Source organism: Serpula lacrymans (genome assembly GCF_000218685.1).
Source record: "Serpula lacrymans var. lacrymans S7.9 unplaced genomic scaffold SERLAscaffold_10, whole genome shotgun sequence".
Classification (NCBI taxonomy): Eukaryota; Fungi; Basidiomycota; class Agaricomycetes; order Boletales; family Serpulaceae; genus Serpula; species Serpula lacrymans.
Window position 1 is genome coordinate 1 of NW_006763299.1, and position 18,375 is coordinate 18,375.

General features: G+C 44.6%; 7 protein-coding genes across 7 annotated transcripts; 3 read left to right on the forward strand and 4 right to left on the reverse strand.

Annotated features, from left to right (window-relative positions):
- Positions 1-219: 219 nt before the first annotated feature.
- SERLADRAFT_440071 (uncharacterized protein) lies at positions 220-1,820 on the reverse strand (the record flags this gene model as incomplete). Its single annotated transcript, XM_007320524.1, has 3 exons — positions 220-453; positions 514-1,629; positions 1,680-1,820. 3 exons carry the CDS (start codon positions 1,818-1,820, stop codon positions 220-222), a joined length of 1,491 nt encoding a protein of 496 aa, XP_007320586.1.
- A 408-nt stretch (positions 1,821-2,228) lies between these two features.
- Positions 2,229-2,976, forward strand: SERLADRAFT_472323 (uncharacterized protein; the record flags this gene model as incomplete). The annotated part of the gene is made up of 3 exons (XM_007320525.1): positions 2,229-2,474; positions 2,525-2,711; positions 2,770-2,976. 3 exons carry the CDS (start codon positions 2,262-2,264, stop codon positions 2,811-2,813), a joined length of 444 nt encoding a protein of 147 aa, XP_007320587.1.
- An 89-nt stretch (positions 2,977-3,065) lies between these two features.
- On the reverse strand, positions 3,066-4,395 carry SERLADRAFT_472328 (uncharacterized protein; the record flags this gene model as incomplete). Its single annotated transcript, XM_007320526.1, has 7 exons — positions 3,066-3,142; positions 3,191-3,436; positions 3,489-3,574; positions 3,624-3,694; positions 3,778-3,903; positions 3,961-4,217; positions 4,288-4,395. The coding sequence occupies 4 exons, from the start codon at positions 3,683-3,685 to the stop codon at positions 3,132-3,134; spliced, it is 405 nt and encodes a 134-aa protein (XP_007320588.1).
- On the forward strand, positions 4,377-5,899 carry SERLADRAFT_371536 (uncharacterized protein; the record flags this gene model as incomplete). Its single annotated transcript, XM_007320527.1, has 8 exons — positions 4,377-4,489; positions 4,544-4,681; positions 4,735-4,849; positions 4,926-5,119; positions 5,171-5,303; positions 5,362-5,496; positions 5,554-5,699; positions 5,752-5,899. The coding sequence occupies 8 exons, from the start codon at positions 4,377-4,379 to the stop codon at positions 5,897-5,899; spliced, it is 1,122 nt and encodes a 373-aa protein (XP_007320589.1).
- Positions 5,900-10,090: 4,191 nt separating this feature from the next.
- On the forward strand, positions 10,091-13,673 carry SERLADRAFT_357088 (uncharacterized protein; the record flags this gene model as incomplete). Its single annotated transcript, XM_007320528.1, has 20 exons — positions 10,091-10,428; positions 10,513-10,521; positions 10,582-10,684; positions 10,736-10,875; positions 10,932-10,942; positions 10,992-11,108; positions 11,159-11,241; positions 11,291-11,351; positions 11,404-11,594; positions 11,648-11,806; positions 11,860-11,913; positions 11,963-12,091; positions 12,141-12,174; positions 12,230-12,251; positions 12,309-12,717; positions 12,772-12,823; positions 12,877-12,884; positions 12,937-13,132; positions 13,192-13,247; positions 13,305-13,673. The coding sequence occupies 20 exons, from the start codon at positions 10,103-10,105 to the stop codon at positions 13,560-13,562; spliced, it is 2,418 nt and encodes an 805-aa protein (XP_007320590.1).
- Positions 13,674-13,822: 149 nt separating this feature from the next.
- Positions 13,823-14,291, reverse strand: SERLADRAFT_472337 (uncharacterized protein; the record flags this gene model as incomplete). Its single annotated transcript, XM_007320529.1, has 1 exon — positions 13,823-14,291. The coding sequence occupies one exon, from the start codon at positions 14,269-14,271 to the stop codon at positions 14,029-14,031; it is 243 nt and encodes an 80-aa protein (XP_007320591.1).
- A 914-nt stretch (positions 14,292-15,205) lies between these two features.
- SERLADRAFT_472339 (uncharacterized protein) lies at positions 15,206-15,561 on the reverse strand (the record flags this gene model as incomplete). Its single annotated transcript, XM_007320530.1, has 1 exon — positions 15,206-15,561. The coding sequence occupies one exon, from the start codon at positions 15,515-15,517 to the stop codon at positions 15,224-15,226; it is 294 nt and encodes a 97-aa protein (XP_007320592.1).
- Between the last annotated feature and the right edge of the window lie 2,814 nt (positions 15,562-18,375).

Consider the following 18,375-nt stretch of genomic DNA (forward strand, 5'->3'; position numbering starts at 1 on the left):
TCAAACTGCGTGCTATGTCTACCTTCCGCTGATATTGAGAATTGTTTACTCGTGCCAATGTCTTTTGTTGTCTCATATCTTGCTTTGTGCCCATCCCTGGAATACAATCTTTTGGAATCAAACATCGTGGACATGGGCAAGCTCCCAAGTTCCTGATGCTAGTGAGAAGAACCCTAATACCATATAAGTGAAAGATTATAATATTAGAAAGAAAATATGTTACTTTTCCGGATAGTCCGCAGAATATGTGAAGATGCGAAGGTAAAAACGCCGTTTTATACCATCAGAACACGTAATTACAAGGCCATGCTTGCAAGCTTCAATAAACTCCTTGTCAAGAAGGATGGTCCATTGTGCATGCATGAACTCCCGATGGCAGTGTGTGTTGAAAGCATCATTAACTCCTTTGCCACCCGCAAATGCATTTGCAAAATCCTTGAATGAATCTGGGAGCTACATGGGCAGGAGATATATCAGTTCGGAGAGTAAAAAACAAGTGGGAATAATGCTTACTGTTTGGAAGTATGCAATGTGATGACACAAGTGGCAACTAGGCTTGCATCTCCTGTATTTTGTATCATTGCCGAAAAACATGTATAGAGGCCACAGCTTTGCATTGCCAAACGACGTGAGATGTGTTGCGTCGGACCAGAACATCAGTGCTAGTATACACCTCTCCAGATCACACCCAGGTTCTGGAGGGGAGTCTTGTAGGCGCTGATTTTCCTCAACAAATGCTGGAGATGTATATAGGTCACCATAAAGTTGTGTCTCATCTCGGCCTTCAGGTTGCCAGTGAAGTTCATAGGGGACATAGTGGAAAGAGTCCATTTCATGTTCATTAGCAAGTTTTTCTTGAACGACAGATAGTATGGAGCGATAGTGAAAGTCGGCAGTAATGAATTCCTTTGGACCTGGATCTGCCATTCTCTTGTGGAATGGGACAGAAATAGTGACTGGACTTGTCCTCCAACCGTCGTCCAGCCAGTCTGAGCTATTGCCATTGCTGTCGCCCACTGTGACAAGTGATTCATCAATCTTACGCCAGTTTGCGCCGCTGACATCAGCTGGTGAGAAGCCTTGTTCACCGATAATGTCGCAAAGCATGCAGAAGTTTTCCTGTGACTTGCGGGCACCATGGTTCCAGTACCAGTCACCTAGGAGAAGGGTGCTTTTATTTGGATATGGATGATAGGGGTTGGTGCTTTGAGTGCTGCATTGCGGATGGATCTCGGATGATGACGATGACAATATGTTCATAGAATCATTGTGGGGGTACAATGGTGTACAGAGCTCGTGAGGGGACTGGTGATCACTGGCATTGTGAGATGGTGGCCCATGGGTGTACTGTCGTAGTACTCCAAATATATTCTTGACTGTGCGAAACAATGTTTGAGTCAGGGCACCACCGGTCTGAGTACTGGGTGGTGGCTCATTTAGAGGTGGGCTGCGACTTTCACAACCTGGCTGTGGTGCTGAAAGCGGCTGTTGGATACTTGAGGGTAATGATAATGAAGGCTGGGGGAGTATATCACGAAATTGTTTTGGCAGTCTGCGATTTGTTCTTCGTGTGCGACGCTGTGAGAGTGGTGTATCCGAGTCAATGTCAAGACTGTGCGCTACAGGGCTCTGATGGGGCTATGGTCAGTGGTGCACTCTGTATGGATCACAGGACATACCGTTGGATTGGCTATTTCAACAGCCGTAGTCTCTATGTCACATACATCCCCACTATGGCCCTCACCATGGCCACTGTTCTCCGCACTTTCTACACGACTCTTCTTTCTACTCATTAGCTCGCGAGCTCTCTCAAATATCATTGAGACACGATGTTTTCGTTTTTTGCAGTTTTTTTGATGCCATGTCAATGCTCCGTACTGTGAAAAACTTCGCCCGCAAATACATGTTAGGGAATCATCCATAATGAGTGACAGAAATTTGAAGTGGGTGGAACATTGAAACTAGTGCAGGCTTCAGGGGCGAATAGTGATGAATGTGAAGATCTAACATAGAACAATCAAGTAAACCGTGTGACACAGAAGAATGGAGCAACTGACATTTTCTCCATTTCTTTAACGTAAGACTGAACTTTAACAAAAAAAAAAGTTAAGATCCGGACAGGCACTTCTTGATCTCCAACGGGAAAGTGATATCGGTATTGGAGTCGGGTCACAGCAGAGAATTAGTGCATGGGAAATATACAATAGTGTTTGAGCTCACCAAAATGTGACAAATCCTTCATTTGATCCCCCCACCAAGACATGCCTCAGACTGACAACGAAATCATTCAAAGGACCCTAGTTGGTGTCCCAGAACACCTGTTCAGCCGATTCACAGTCTATGGCTCAGGCGAAGATGTTGAGTTCTTTTATGACTGGGACAGTGACGATGAACCCTGGCCTATTAATACGGCAGATAAGAAGGAGACAGACGGGGCTGCTCCCAAAGATGAAGGAATTTCTGTGAAAACTGAGGTAAGCGACATCTCTCAATATAGATTGTAGACTCACCTTTGTCGTAACAGGAAAGTACAGACTTGCAAAACATTGTAACTCAGCCCCAGTCTTGTGGGGTAAAACGCCGCCTGTCAGAAGTCAGTATTGACAACAAACAAGCTACTTCTGTAATTCAACCCCAGTCAGAGGTTGTGGATAGTGGAAAATCTGGTGAGCATATCAGTAACAACCGACAAAGGCACCGCACTACAGCTGGTAAGAACGAGCAATCCTTCTTAGGCTTTTAGTTGATACTCACATGCTTGCATTGTAGCCAGGAAATCTGGCCAAGGGAGGCAGCGGAAAACGTTGAGGTGAGGAATCCAGTGACAACAGCATACCGAAGAGAAGGTCTCCCACTAGTCATGTTGGTCTGTCAATGTAGAATAGTTGTAATTGTGCGGTACCTCGAGCCATATGATCTACTTTCACTGCTGTGAATAAGGCATTGAATGATTAAAATAATGTGTTTAGGCTGATGTACGTACCTCTGGGTTCTCAACGACAATGCTTTGAACAGCCTCTTATCGTTCGTGTATTGTCACCTCAATACTATATCACAAAAAGATAATATGCATATAATATTTCATTACAGTTTTTCGTACATTGTTTATTACCGTTACACAATCCTATCTTTCAATCATCACCTAGGTATTGACTCAGCTACAGTTTTAACAGGATAGTGGTCAACTTACTGATGAGTGATGCAGGCGAGGGTGCATCCACAGGAACCTGTGAGTACAGTTCACAGGATGGTGGTTCCATCCCCATCTTTGAAACCTCAAACTGCATTAATCCCACCTGACGAGACTCGGCAATTGCATAATTTCGATACTTGTCGCGTTCTAAGTACATGACATGGAGTTGTTTCTGCATTTCTTCAAGCTTGATTTTCAATTCCTCATTTGAAAGGTTGTTGAGTTTATGATCTGCCGTGTCTTCTATAAATCATGTAAGATGATTGACGTCTGAAAACAGCAACAAAATATGTACCCATCAAATAAGAGTCTGTTTGAACACTTGCATCGTTTTTAACAACATTTTTACCCGAGTCTGTCAACTCCTCTGTGACGGTAATGCTTTTGAACGTGAAATTGATCAACCGGGTAACAAAGTGTCTGGACTCACTGGACATCTTCTACATGAAAACTAAGGCGTCTTTTCTTGTTTTCATTGCCAGTGGTGGACATGATGCGTATCTGTGAGATAGGATGTGGCAAAAAAGTGGAGTAAAAGCTGTAAGAATCAAAACAGACATCGGAAGACCTAACAGGCCACTTACGACAGAGGAATAGAGAGCTGAACTAAGCCCGTTGCTGTCCCAAGGGTTGATGGAACTGAGAGCCTTTGACCCTGACTGTCACACTCACATCTCCACAGAAAAATGAGATCACCTGTATTGTAGCACCTAGAAGTCGCCGTGTTATGAATTTAGATAACCAAGTTGAGAAATTGGTGTACACACCTTGAAACATACCAAACCTATTGCATGCTAAGAGCACAGCCCATGGGGAAACGACAATGCTGTCCTGACAAATGCGGTGGTGCTGGCCTTGAGTGAAAAATTTTCTATACTGCTCTCCATGCTACTATCATGCACTATCCACAAAAAGCAAGAACTCACCAATCTCATCCTTACCCTGTTTGTCATGATCCGAGAGACAGTTCTCAGGTCTTTTTCCAGGCAAGATCATAGCGTAAACTGACGACTGACCTGGTAAACTGTTACAAATTTCTCCAAAATAAGTCAAAGTGGAGTACTCAAGCCTTTAAATCACAAGAAAACACTTACCTTGTCTGTCATCAGCATTCCATCTACCCATCTTGAGGTCCCGTGTGCAAGTTGAAGGTGTCTAGCTGTTGAACCATTGAGAATTGACCATGATGGTGCGGCGAACACGGGAAGCAGATGCCGACTTACCGGAGAATCCTGATCATCCATCTCTACTACCTTCTTTCGAGTCTGCACTAACTGCAGTGTCTCGAAAACGCCCGTGAGTAGCTTCAAGTTGATTTCAATCATTGCACAAAGCTGACACAGGACTTAGACGTCTTTCAGACCCCTTGGTAGGCCATGGTCGCCATTTCTGTCGTACTGTCCACCCATTTTGTAACATCAACTCTCTCCTGATCAATGGACTGCTTCGGATGAGTGATGAATCAGACGATCAGCACCTTACTGGAAAGTAAGTTGAAATAGATTATATTTTCCTTGGTTTTTATTGAATATTTTTCTCAGTGAACTACGTGAACAGAAGATCTTTTTGAGTCTTCTTTGTATGGTGCCTGGGCTCAAGGATCGGTTGACCGATAAGGATTCGTCTGAGGAGGAAATTGAGATCATTAGCCAGCTGGTGAGCCCCATTATCACCTGAACCCAAGTCAGATCCCCAAGCTCTCAACAAGATACTAATGGCACAACATACCCAGATACAAAAAGGTGTTTCTGGTGCCCGATCTGACGACACCAAGAGCATCAAAGGTGCCATAGTCGAATGGATAACACCTCAAGGCCAGCAGCTTAGCCCACAGCTCCATCGGAATATCAAGTCCAACCGAGGCTTCAATCATCATCGTACCGGGCAACTACTATGTCCAACTGGACTTGATTGGGAAGATGAAGAGTAAGTACTTTCTAGTATATTTTTTGATGGTTTACGAAAGTTTTTCTATAGGACTCGAGCTAAACTACGAAATGGTGATATACACATTGCTGGTGACCACTGGCCCATATTTTTGTATGCCGACTGCATTTACAATGCAGAAGACCCATGGATGGGCCTGTTTAAAAACAATGTTTTGATCTCGGTGCGCGTTTTTTTTAATTGCTTCTAATAGTCTAATTCCAGCTTTTTTTCTTCCTTAGGCTTACAAGTACGTCTTCACATCCCCGTCATCTGTTGACACAAACGCCGAGTCACGAGCAACTCACTCGGGTAATGCTCGTTTACATGGCATGTTACATGTTACACCAGCGTCAGTTGCATATATTGCAACACAAGTAAGTAGCTGTAGTTTCACATGATTGTCAGATGATAGGCTAACAAACTCAATGAAGGTCCGTTTTGCACTATCTTCACAGGCAATATTCTCCCGCACAGATATCACTTCCGATTCTGAGGGATTTTTCAATAGTGTCATGGACTTATTCGAGGATCCCGATGAAATCGAAGATGTCAACAGTCTCTTAGCGTGGTGGGACTCGTATGTAGTACTATAGTCTTTTATGCAACCACCATACTTACCCATATTGTAGGAAAATTTTTCCTGCCTCAGCCACCCCTACGAGAATCCCAGCAAAGAACGGCGCATTGGCGAAGATCCGACAAAGACGAGCGGCTCTCAAACACCAAATGTCCCCTTCAAGCTCTCGTTCTGAGGGGCAAGCTAATGCGGACAACTAGCTAAGCAAAGTCGGAGGAATGTAGAATTAAGTATACTGTATTGTAAATTGTACTGTATATTGTGTACACGCTTTCAATGAAATTTGTGTCCTTACTACCTGTTGTGATGACCTAGTTATCAATAATTAAAACAGCCCTAAGTCCTTCCAAACGAAGGCCAGCCTGTGTGAGTAAGTACCCGGGCCACTACCTAGTCAGTTTTGGCAACTCTAAGTGCAGTTACTATGGATGGCAGCCTACATACACTTGTATTCAAGTTCTCAGTGGTTTCTCGTTTTGCCTCGGTCACGAGCTACCAGGTGTAACCAGTCATATCAGCACTGATATTGATTGTATATCTTGCCGTGATAGAGTCTACACTATAATTCTTATAAATCTGATCGAAGGTAACAATACTAACCAGACATATAAGGTCTTGGATATATTATTGATCTTATTGAGGAGGCCAACTTCACAATGTATATCAGCCATATATATATTGTGCCGTTTGTATCAGAGCTAACCAGACATACAAGCTCTTGTAAACGGGACCAAAACTATTGTAGTTCTTGTGCTAATTACAATTCTTATAATGGCTTACAATCATAGATCAGATTTTCACCAATTTCCTGATGGAGGGAGAGACACAGTATTGCATTGTGCGGTGGAAAAAGCCATGTTGCATTCATACTCTAGTCTTCGCCGATCTTGCCTTCTGGTGCAGACGGGGGAGGTGACCTGTTTCTTCATCGGTTTCATCATCTTCCTTGTCTATGGTCATACAATAGTGCCCGGAACCTGTTGTTGCAGATGGCACAGTGCCGGGCTGTGAGGCAACGATAAACTATAACAAAAACAAAACCTGTCTCCTACTGCACTTGCAGGGAGTAAGAGGTTCAATGAGCTTTTGAGGTTGACAGACGCTAGTAAATATAGCGAGTAGAGGACTTGGGAGTAAACTCAAGGGTTTCGGTTGAGGAGTAAAGCGGGTAAATCAAGTAATAGAAAACTAAGGAACTATACATGAATAGGTAAGGCTTTATATAGCTAACCGTTGTCATGCACCAAAGTTGATTGGTAGCATGGACAGGTGTCAATAACGAAGCAAATATTCAAAAAGACTCGCCTTTGCGCCACACAGGCACAGTGCCACGTGGAATAGTAATTAATATTCCCCTTTTGAACTTGTGGCTGATCAGCACCACCTCTATTAGGCAATCCAGTCACGCTCACCTTTGCTTTTCCATCCGGTACTTTCCGCATTTCGGCATTTCGGCAAATTTTCGCGTCGCCACTAGCTACACATTGCATTGCGCCCTCGCTTTTGTTGTTTCCCTTACTCCCCTTCCTTTGCCTAGCCCCACCATGGGCCCCTTCCTCTCCTTTTTATTCTCACCTGACGGTCGTTTCTGGGTCCCCATTCTAATCCACTTGTTTGTCACCTCCACCCTCCTCCTCCTCATCTTATTTGCACCCCCACCATTTCTGATGTCACCACTTCCTATCCGCTTCCGTCGCCGATCCGTTGACTACCACGTGCCACTGCTGATATCAGCAAAGCCCCGGTGGCCAGTCCAAATAGGGCAACAGGTCCATCTTCATGACGTTGATCTGCCATCATATACTATCAAAACATCGGTCGCTCGTCTTGCCTGGTTGGAGCGTGGGTGGGTAGTTTTTGAGCTGGAGAAGGTTCATCCCCTTGCGTCGCCCATGTTCATCGCTGTCCCATTCACTTGGGTACACTTATCATTTGTCCATCGTCTTCGCTACAGCTACACCTACCACACGCTGCCTGGGACTCACTTGTTCCAAATTGGAACTACTCCTCTCCCTCCCTCGTTTGATCAGGTGGTCCAACACAACCAGTCCATTGCTAAGGCCATGGAACTGTCAGATTTGGACTAGGTGGTGGACCAGTGGCTCCAGTTTCTTTTTCTTCAGCAGAACATTCATTTACAGTGCGATTATTTTTGATTTTTGAATCATTTTTATGGACACATATTTTTTTAGAATGCCTGACTGACAATAAAGGAACTGTGTTGATACTGATAGTGTTTTGCCTTGCCCTTTTTTTTACTGCATCTTCCCATGACATCATGATTTTCCTGCTCTCCTTTTGCTATTGGACTTTACTTTATGGCTGTACAAACCTGTGACATTACTCACAGCATTTATTGTTCTATCCCTTTCTTTTCCTTTTTTTGACAATCTTATCCTGTACTACCTACGCAGGATTCGTCAGCGTACATTCCTTCCTTCATATTCTTTCTCATTCTTTTTGCACAGCTATACTGTGCATAGCCTACTTTTCTTTTACTATATAAACCCCTGTATTTTACCTTGTAAAAAAAAAACAAGAACTCGATTCCAGACTTCTTCTCTAATCTTAAGTCCACTTCTTACTGCTACTTGTGATCCAGTGTGGTCACAACACTTCCCACTTCTACCACTATTAACTGCTGTCATCGTCACTCGTCACTTTTGAAAGTGATTGTCATCCCCTTCGATTAGAGTCCTTCTGAGCACTACAGTTTGTGCGTCAGGAGCCTGCTATCACTGGGAACCTCATCACTTCGTCATCCTCGTTGTTCTCAAACCTACCTTGTGCTACGATTAGCAAGGTAGTGCTCGTCTATACTCGCCACAAACCCCCTATCTTTCTATAAATTCAACTATCCCTCCTCCTCAAAACCCACACTCATACACCACTGGGTTTTACTTTGAAGGATCCTCATATATGCCACCCCACGAACAACCAGAGCACCCACTGTTCTAGGAGGCAAAGCCCATAAACAAGTTCCGTGGAATCTGGGAGGATTGTGTGTTAGTTTGTTTTTGTGTGTGGTTTTCTAACAACAGTTCTCATCATCGACACCGTTCATTCCTCAGACCGAAAGGAGAATAGATGAAAAGTGGTCTGAGGAATAAATCGTCCAATAAGAAAATGGGGAACAACTATCGTACGACTTTGAATGATTAATCAGCGGGTGAGAAAATTGTACTAATAATAGGTGTTTGTCACACGTGTTCAGGAACCGTATCCTCATGATGAGGAACGATTCTCATCAAAGTGTTTATTAGTATATCCAGGCCTTAATGGGACTTGGAGCTGGTTGGCGAGATGCCTACTACTAGTTCCTACCCATTGTGGTGGCTGGCTGGGAGTGATACCCAGTCTCTGATCTGTGATATAAAGTGGTAGCGGTGGTTAAGAAAGCCTGTGAGGGCTATGAGAAGTAAGATCGCAAACAATACCTCTAGCCCTAGAGCCAGAGGTGTAATGGGAAAAGTGTTCGAGAACCAAGACATAGAGAATATAAGAAAATAGTAAAATGGTCCTTACATGGGCGTGGCTGGTTCGGGGGTGTGGTGCACTCGCTTGGCTGCTGTGAAGATTAGGGATAGTTAACAAGGTGTATGTATGACTTTATGCACCGAAAAGTAGCCAAAATCATCATTGATCTCATCCAGAGCAGTCTGGAAGAGACCACCAAAGCTAGAGAAACCTTTTCTGGCTGAAGCTGCTCATGCTGTTGGCCGTCTGGTGTATCTGGGGAGATAGGGGTGGTCCTTCAGGACAGAGTGCCAGCTGTGCGAACCTTGCGATGTTTACAAGGCGGAGCACAAGCTTTTGGTGCGATGGCAGCTTCTTCTCGTAGCTCTCGCAGTGAAGGTGGGATGGCAGTTCCCTCGGATTTGCGAAACTTCTCATGCCAGTGAAAAGCGCCCCAAGAAACCTTTGTGAGAACACCCTTGCAGTGTCTTTGGCAGTCACAAAGATACTTTTGTGCCATATTGAAGGTAGATGTTGCCTTGATTGATAGAGAAAGCTGGAAGGGAGGGAAGGGTATCACAGGAAGGGATATCACAGAGAGGAAGCAAAGCTAGTAAAGCATACAGAGCTATGTGCTTTGTGTGCTTTGCTAGCTTTGCTGCCAGAATACCAATGGACGAAGCTGGAAAATGAAATGAAACAAGTCAAAAACGGATCAAGCATGCGTCATTATGTTTGGTCACAACCAATTGTATTTGGTAGCGCGTTCATGCACTATCCGCGTTTACTTCACACTCACAGCCTCTTGTCACTTTTGGGACTTAACTCCGAAAGCCCCGATTGGCTTTGCGCACGTGATTACGTGCTATTTTCCATCGGCCGATCCAGTTTTGCTTTTGAGTACCGAGTAGGATAATTGAGGATTGTGCAACATTGACTGGGGTGAAATGTCACTGCCAGTAGAATCTCTGCGACGAGGGGCTCTCTCCCAGAGACATAAACCATGGCGTACGCTTCTTCGTTGTCTGGAAACCCATGCTACAACGGTGAACCGAGACTGTTCTTCAATTACACCACCATATGTCCAACTTATTGAGAAGCTCGGTCGTGCTCAAGAACTTCTCAACAACAGGCCTCTGACTCTGGCAGAAAAGATACTTTACAGTCACCTTACTGATCCCGAGAAGAGTCTTGCCAATGGAGGAAAGATTAGGGGAGAAGTCTACCTCCAGCTGAGTCTGGAACGAGTCGCTATGCAGGATGCTTCCGCCCAGTAAGTTCCTACGCTCTTTGAAGACTTTGAAGAATGATGTGATACCATTCTGTGTCTGATTTATCTTCTTGAAATTGTCGTTAGAATGGCACTGTACGTCGTTTCCACCAGTTTTAGACTACAGAACATTACTACATAAATTCATCTCGTTAGGCTGCAATTCATGAGTGCGGGGCTTTCGAGGACTGCTGTTCCTTCAAGCATACACTGCGATCATCTCATTCAAGCTTCTGTTGGTGCTGACGCAGACCTGCAGGTATACATCAGTGCATGGAGTTATTGAAAAATTGCCTAATTTTACTTTTAGCGGTCTATCGAATCTAACAAAGAGGTCTTTGATTTTTTGGAGAGTGCCGCTCGGAAGTATGGTATTGAGTTCTGGAAGCCGGGTTCTGGGATTATACATCAAATTGTTCTTGAGAACTACGCTGCTCCCGGTATGCTAATGTTGGTCTTTGAAGTCATTGATATATGTTGGGACATCGCTGAACTTTGTACTTTAGGCTCGGTACAGGTAAGCACAATTGTTCTTGCCTTGGACGGAGAGCGGTAACGTTGTTCAGATTCTCATACGCCTAACGCTGGTGGATTGGGTATGCTCGCTATCGGTGTTGGAGGTGCTGATGCTGTTGACGCCATGACTGGTACGCCTTGGGAACTGAAAGCTCCCCAGATCGTAGGTAAACTATAAATTCCTTTTGTCACTCTGCGATCTCTTATTGGTTTCAAGGTGTACATCTGACTGGGAAACTCAATGGCTGGGCCACACCTAAGGATTTGATTCTACACTTGGCAGGGAAACTCACTGTTCGGGTAAGTAAACATTAGCATGGGCTATGCAGTGTTCTTAATATATTTCAAGGGAGGAACTGGACGAATTCTGGAATATTTTGGCCCTGGAGTGTTCAGTCAGTCATGTACAGGTGAGTTACATGAATCTTTCTTGCAGGCATGTCTGAAGTCAATGTATCTCAGGTCTTGCTACGGTCGCGAATATGGGTGCTGAAGTCGGTGCTACGACATCTACCTTCCCTTACACGCCAAATATGCGAGCATATTTGAATGCCACCGGACGTGCACCTGTCGCCCAAGCTGCAGACGAAGCTGCTGCTAAGGGTTTTTTGAGCGCTGATGAAGGGGCTGAGTATGATGAAGTAATCGAGGTTGTAAGTGATTTGGGATGATAAATGTCCGAGGTCATACTCATGAATATGCTCAGAACTTATCTGACCTCGAGCCTACAATCAACGGCCCTTTTACACCCGATCTCGCCACTCCTTTGTCCAAGTTCGGTGCTTTCGTGCAAGAACAAGGATGGAAAGATGAAGTCTCTGCCGCTCTTATTGGCTCTTGTACCAACAGTTCATATGAAGATATGGCGAGTTCTGCTTGATTTATATCTTGATTTAGCCATGCTCAGTAAAACAACAGACCCGTGTCGCAGAACTTGCAAAACAGGCCAAGGCGGCTGGATTGACTACCAAAGTATCAAATTGTGTTTTTCTTCTTATCAGTGCACTTAGAAATTGTCTAGGTTCCATTCCTTTGCACTCCTGGTTCTGAACAAATTCGTGCTACAATGGAGCGTGACGATGTCACGGCCAGTCTGGAAGGTGTTGGTGCAGTTGTACTGGCCAATGCTTGTGGACCTTGTATCGGACAAGTACGCACCCTTTTTCCATAAGATGGTCATGATTAATTGTGTTCCTTAGTGGAAAAGGGCGGATAAGAAAGGAGAAGAAAATGGTAGGTTGAATCATCTCCTTATCTTTATGTATGTGTACCACTGAACTTAAACCAGCTATATTGACCTCCTTCAACCGGTAACTACTAAGACACTGGACACTTCAATAGTGTATGCTCATAACTATCGTCCGCAGGAATTTCAAGTCGCGTAACGACGGAAATCAACTAACTATGAATTTCCTTGCTTCTCCTACCATCGTTACTGCCATGGCGTTTTCCGGAAAACTATCGTTCGATCCAACTACCGACTCCCTAACTACTCCTTCGGGTGAAAGCTTCAAGTTCTCACCACCTACAGGGCAAGACCTACCAGCGACAGGCTTTACTCCCGGAAATATTGACCTCTATCCCGCTTACACGCCCGAACCTCAACCAGATACAGAAGTGGTCATTAGCAAGGACTCGCAGCGACTAGAATTATTGGAGCCATTTACAAGTCCCTTCGAGGAAGGCAGTAATAACCCAAGAGCATTAGAACTTCCTACTATGAAAGTTCTGATGAAGGTTAGAGGAAAATGTACTACTGACCATATATCCGCGGCTGTGAGTTTCGTCAGCTTTGGATTATATATCCCACACTGACTAGGAGTTCTTAAGGGCCCATGGTTGAAATATAAAGGACACCTTACTAATATCTCGGAAAATCTTCGTATGTGTCGCGTCCTATCCTATGCGTACTCAAAACTGAACTTGGTTAACTAGTCATTACGGTATGTACGCCTGATTAATTTACCCGTGCTGCATAGAACGTCTTGCCTTCAGGCTGTGAACGACGAAAACGGTGATATCAATGTGGCATTTGATCATGAACATGATGCCTCTCAATCTACAAGTGATACCATTCCTGCTGTGGCAAAGAGATTCAAATCACGCGGCCAACCTTGGGCCCTGGTTGTAGACGACAACTACGGCGAGGGAAGTGCTCGTGAGCATGCAGCCCTGCAGCCAAGATTCTATGGTACTTTGATCGATATTGATTGAGAGTCAAATATTTTCTGACCTTTGTTTTGCCTATAGGATGTGCGATGATTCTGGCTAGGTCGTTTGCTCGAATTCACGAAACAAATTTGAAGGTACGATGTTTTTCGATGCACAGTGTTATGTCTTTCCTTAATCAAGAACTTCTTCAGAAACAAGGTATTCTTCCTTTATGGTTCGTAGACAAAGCCGACTATGCCCGCATCGGCTCGGGAGATGCTCTCGAAACGACTGGCCTGGCTGATCTAATCAACGGTAACCAGAGCGCCACGGTTGCGTTGAAGGTGACGAAGCGCAGTGGAGAGATATTCGAGATACCTACTAGACATACGATGTCGAGTGATCAGGTGAAGTGGTTGAGAGCTGGGTCTGCGCTCAACCATATCCGTTCGCAAATGATGTCATTATAAAAATATGCAGAACTATCGTATCTCTTGGCACAGAGCGGCTGAGTTCAAATGGCACATATGATATCGGGCATTGTGTGTGGTTTGCACAAATGAAATATCATATGAACCTACAACTAATGAGCCTAACTTCTATATTGAGATAGATTCGCCAATGTATACTCTATAACATCATGCGGATATTTCGCGTACGCTACCTTTTCCCCAGACAGAGTCCAGTCAGATAAATCTCCAAATCCACAAAACCCACCTCGCCAGTCTCCAGCTCGAGTACCAACGTGGATAGCTACCCACTCTGAGCCAGGGGAACGTCCTCTCGGGTAAATAAAGGAATGTCTTCCTTTCTACATTGATCGATTTGTCGTTTTTGGACTGTGACTCTACCACAATATGGCTTGGAAGAAAGCTCAAGGTATCCACAGCGCTCATGGAGGTATATGGTTCTGATGTGTGCCAGATAAATATATCACTATGTTTTGGGCCTACCAGGATGCGCGTAGCAGGTGCTGTATGATCCAAGTAAAAAGGCAACTCGCTTGAGGTCAAACGAGATTGTCGCTTTTAATATGGCCTGTTCCGGAGCATATTCTTCAAAGGTATCTGCACTGCGTTTTAGGTGGAAGACACGGAGATCTTGGTCACCAATGCTTACAAAGGCACCTAGCAAATGAGTGTCTTTATGACTGTCATCCTTGTGCCAATCGACTAGCATCCTTCCTGATTCGATTTCCCAGACACAAACGTGCCCATTGTCGAACAAAGCAAGAATCTTCATGTCTGCTGTAATAGAAATCTGGTGCACGTAACTTTTGTTGCCAGACCTCAAACATGAGTGTTCCTTTGCTTTCGGATTATTGATATTCCCTATAAAGATGGTACTTTCAGTGGTTCCACCGCAGATTAGACTCCCATCCGGTGAATATTCGAGTGACAAAAGTAACGAATGAACCGTTTGACCTTGGATTGGGGTACAACTCTCAATATCCCAAATATGTAGTTGTCCTTCGAAATCCACATGTGCCATTTGTGTGAGATCAAGCGAGACAGCTATTCCCCAGTGGTGATGCAGGGTAATCAATCGAGATGACTCGGATCCTTGATAACTAGAACACAACTTCGGTATATCAGGGAGGTCTGGTGCGAATGTCTTGAAAAGAATGGCGTTTCTACCGGTGAAAGGGATTGCGGATATATATATATGGGCAGCACTGTTTTTAATTTGCATGTGAAACTGCTGCAGGAACTGAATGGATTCAGTGAGCAGGGATATGGTGTTATCGGCAGCGGATCGAGAATATTGCTGAACCAGTTGTTAACAACTACATGAAAATAAGCAAAAGAGACACATACGGAGAACCAAGATATGATCGCCTTGATCACGTTAAAGATGGTATTAAAACTTTCCCGACTGTCAACAGAGCATTATAGGCTTTTCACTTCAATCCAGTGGAGCAAATGGGTGAACACTACGTTCTTCGTTCGATCATAAAGCTCATCATCGCTCCTTGCAGATGTTCGTGCCAAGATTGAAGGGCATACAAGCCATCAGGGGACAAGAGTGTATCGAGACGGCTTTCGAGATCATATATGTCCCAATTGAGTTTTGTTGGGTCTGCAATTTCACAAGGATCACGCTTGAGGATGCGTTCCAAAGTCTCCAGGCATCAAAGTGCCAGAATTCGATTATGAATGGATATGCCAATAAAGAAACGAGCGTCTGTACAGCGTACTGGGTCAGTAAGGAAATCAGCAACAGACGCGTGTAGTAGTCGGATGGTGTCCTCTTCAGTACGCAGTATGGAGCTGAGCGACGCGATGAGCCCTTTTGAAGTTAAGAGCTTAATTGAAGATCCGTCTGGAAGCTTGAGCGGGTCTTTAGCAGTTGCAGGACCAAGCCCAAGGAGAACATCTAATCCCTCCTGCGTCAGCGGCGTTTTCGCAACCACCACTGACCCCATGATGTACTGGAAGTAGTTGAGGCCTATCGTGTCGGGCAAATCTCCCACTCTGCGCTCTAGAATACCCAGGTACAATACGCCCATCACGTCTCCTGGATGTTTGTTTCTCGAGACCCACTTCTCACCAGAGAGGACATCGTCAAGTGCCACGACGGGATCTTTACTAGTCCTCATGTAATCACAGGCTACTCTCGCCCATATAAACAACCCATCAGCGCATTGGCCCAGCTCGTCTTTCTCTGCTTGTGAAGGCCGGTCAGATGGAAGCTCGTGATGATATTGATGGATTTCCCGCATCTTATCGTCGATAAATGCTAGGATGTCCTGGGCCGTCGCTTCCTCTCCACCTATATCCTGCAAGACGGCAACCGGTCCAAGTTGAGCCCGTATATCGTTCTCGTATCGACTGACAAAGACGACCTTGACAAACGCAGGTAGATGTGACGCTTCCTGCGACCAGACTTTCAGAAACTCCTCTCGAGTATGTTCGTCGCCACACTCGTCTAAAGCGTCAATGACAATGACTATGGGTCCAGAGAAACCGACCTCTGTCAAGGGCGTAATGATATACTTTTGTAGCTGAGTATGCAGGGGCTGTTGACTAATATGCCCAGAAATCTTGATGGCGCGACAGAGCTCTTCCCTGAAGTGACTACTGAACAAACCAAGTTAATATGCCAGAGTCCCGATCACAAAGTTGGGTACGTTTCGGCCAGCGATATCACGTTTGAAGGAGAAGCTCGTCCCCAAACGTCCAAGGTCCATGCATCTGCCAACAACAGTGTTGGCGACTGTGGACTTAACCTGAGTCTTTGATATCTTGTATGGCCCCGCTTAGCTCAACTAGTCCTTCCCGTACTCGCGAAAGACTTTCAGTTTTGACAGCGAGGATTTCGATTTGAAATTTTCTTTCAGTTGCTGAAAGGCATTCACATATTGTGAGATAACAATGTCACTTTGTGAACTCGACGTATCTCGCAATGCACGCTCTGAATGTAAACACAGTCATGATATTGCATCAGATAAGCATGAGCTAGGCGACTGACTGCAGAATCCCTTTCCAGTATATTCTTGAACGAATAAGGCGCAGTCGTGGATCTGCTTCAACATATTTGCAACTATTGGTTTTTGTACCTCGTCGATAATCGGCTCCGCCACATTCAGAAAGTCGAGCATATCTGCAGCGGTGGACCACAGGTTTTGTATATTTTGGTCACGATCAAGCTGAGCTATCATGGCCTAGAATAATAGTTTCCATAGAATACGGAGGTAAAACATTAGTTTCGTATTTAGCGAGACAGATTGAATGTACCTTTGGGATGAGACCCAAAATACTCCACGCAGCTTTTGCGTATGGATGAATCTAGAAATCGTGTATATTTTCAGAAAGGTGTGGTTTACTAGATTTTGAACTTTTACTTCAAAAATAACATCCCCCATACTCGTGAGCTTCTGGATATACCCACAAACCAAATCGAAAAAGTCGTTCCCCTCAAGAGTCTTCATATCATCCATGACATCTATGATAACCCCGGCGCTGGATGCACCATGACAATGTGACAGTTTGTTCGCAATGCGGGTTGCCTCTTCCGCTACACTTGTTGTCTCAGCCCTAATCAGGGCTTTTGTAGCTTTTCTTTCGCGTGGTTCCTTTGACGTTGTAGCTGGTATTTCCATTTCGAAAGTAAAAGTATGATCCCAATTTTGTGAGACGACCTCAAGACGGACTGCTATATATCCTTGAAATCCATTTTTCTCCAGTACAAATGTCTCATCTTTACGACACAGCGAATATATTCAGAAAATAGTAGCCACTGCATAACAAAACTTATCCCTACCAAGAAAATATTTGTCTTTGAGTGTATCTCTCAAATATAATGTAACTTCTCCTATCAGTGCATTCGACCGAGGATAAGCTTTGCGAAAGACTGCTATCTTGATGTATGAAGATGCTCGAGCTTCGCTAAGGCATTCTTTGGGTGGCAGCCGCGATGGACAAGGCAAAACATTCACAGCCCAAATAACTGATCCCAACCCGGGTTGTTACCCTTGGAGGTTGTCGTTTTCATCTCAGGTCCTCCATCTACAGAGACAGTGGCAAAGCAAACTGGTGTCTTCAACAAAATAACCTTGCGTAGCTGCGAAGCCATGATAACTATACATGAGGAACAGCAACCCGGGTAAGGAGTAGAGCTTATAGTGAGTCACGAAAATCACGCACCAGTTAAACGAAGCTTTTGCATTGTTCACGAAAGGGAGCGGTCAGGATATGAATCTAGACTTGGAATGGAACCTAGCTCTGGTTATCGTCCATGTCGACAGAGACGACTCTTTCGATCATCGATAAGACGGAAGTTCAAGCCTGAGACAGGTATGAGAACAGTCGCAAGGCTTTGAGCGCCTAGTAGTATCTGGCGCTCATCAAAGCATTTGATCATGTCCTTCAACAACCAACACCGCCTAACTTGAAAACATAACCCTGCACATTGTTGACAAGACACGATACGTATGTCGTTGTTAAAGAATGTTTTCGAATAACCTCAGACGTATTGATCCACAGTTTATGTTTTCTCCCTACTTCTACTGTATTGTGTGTCAGAGGCGACATGTGACGTGGAACACTTTTGTAGTTTGAACTCCGTGGCAATTTAGCTTATCTTTTTAGTGACAGTACTTAGAACCAGTGAAAGGACTCAGCTCAGGAGATCGATAGTGTGCCACTGAGCTTTCTTCCTTCTTTATCACGATCCACTGCCATTGCACCTAGCTTTCTCTCTCCCTTGGCTCTCATCCACTATGAAACGCGGTTTTTTAAACACGCCCAAAGCTAAACTGGTGTTTGCTGCAGCAGTCGATAC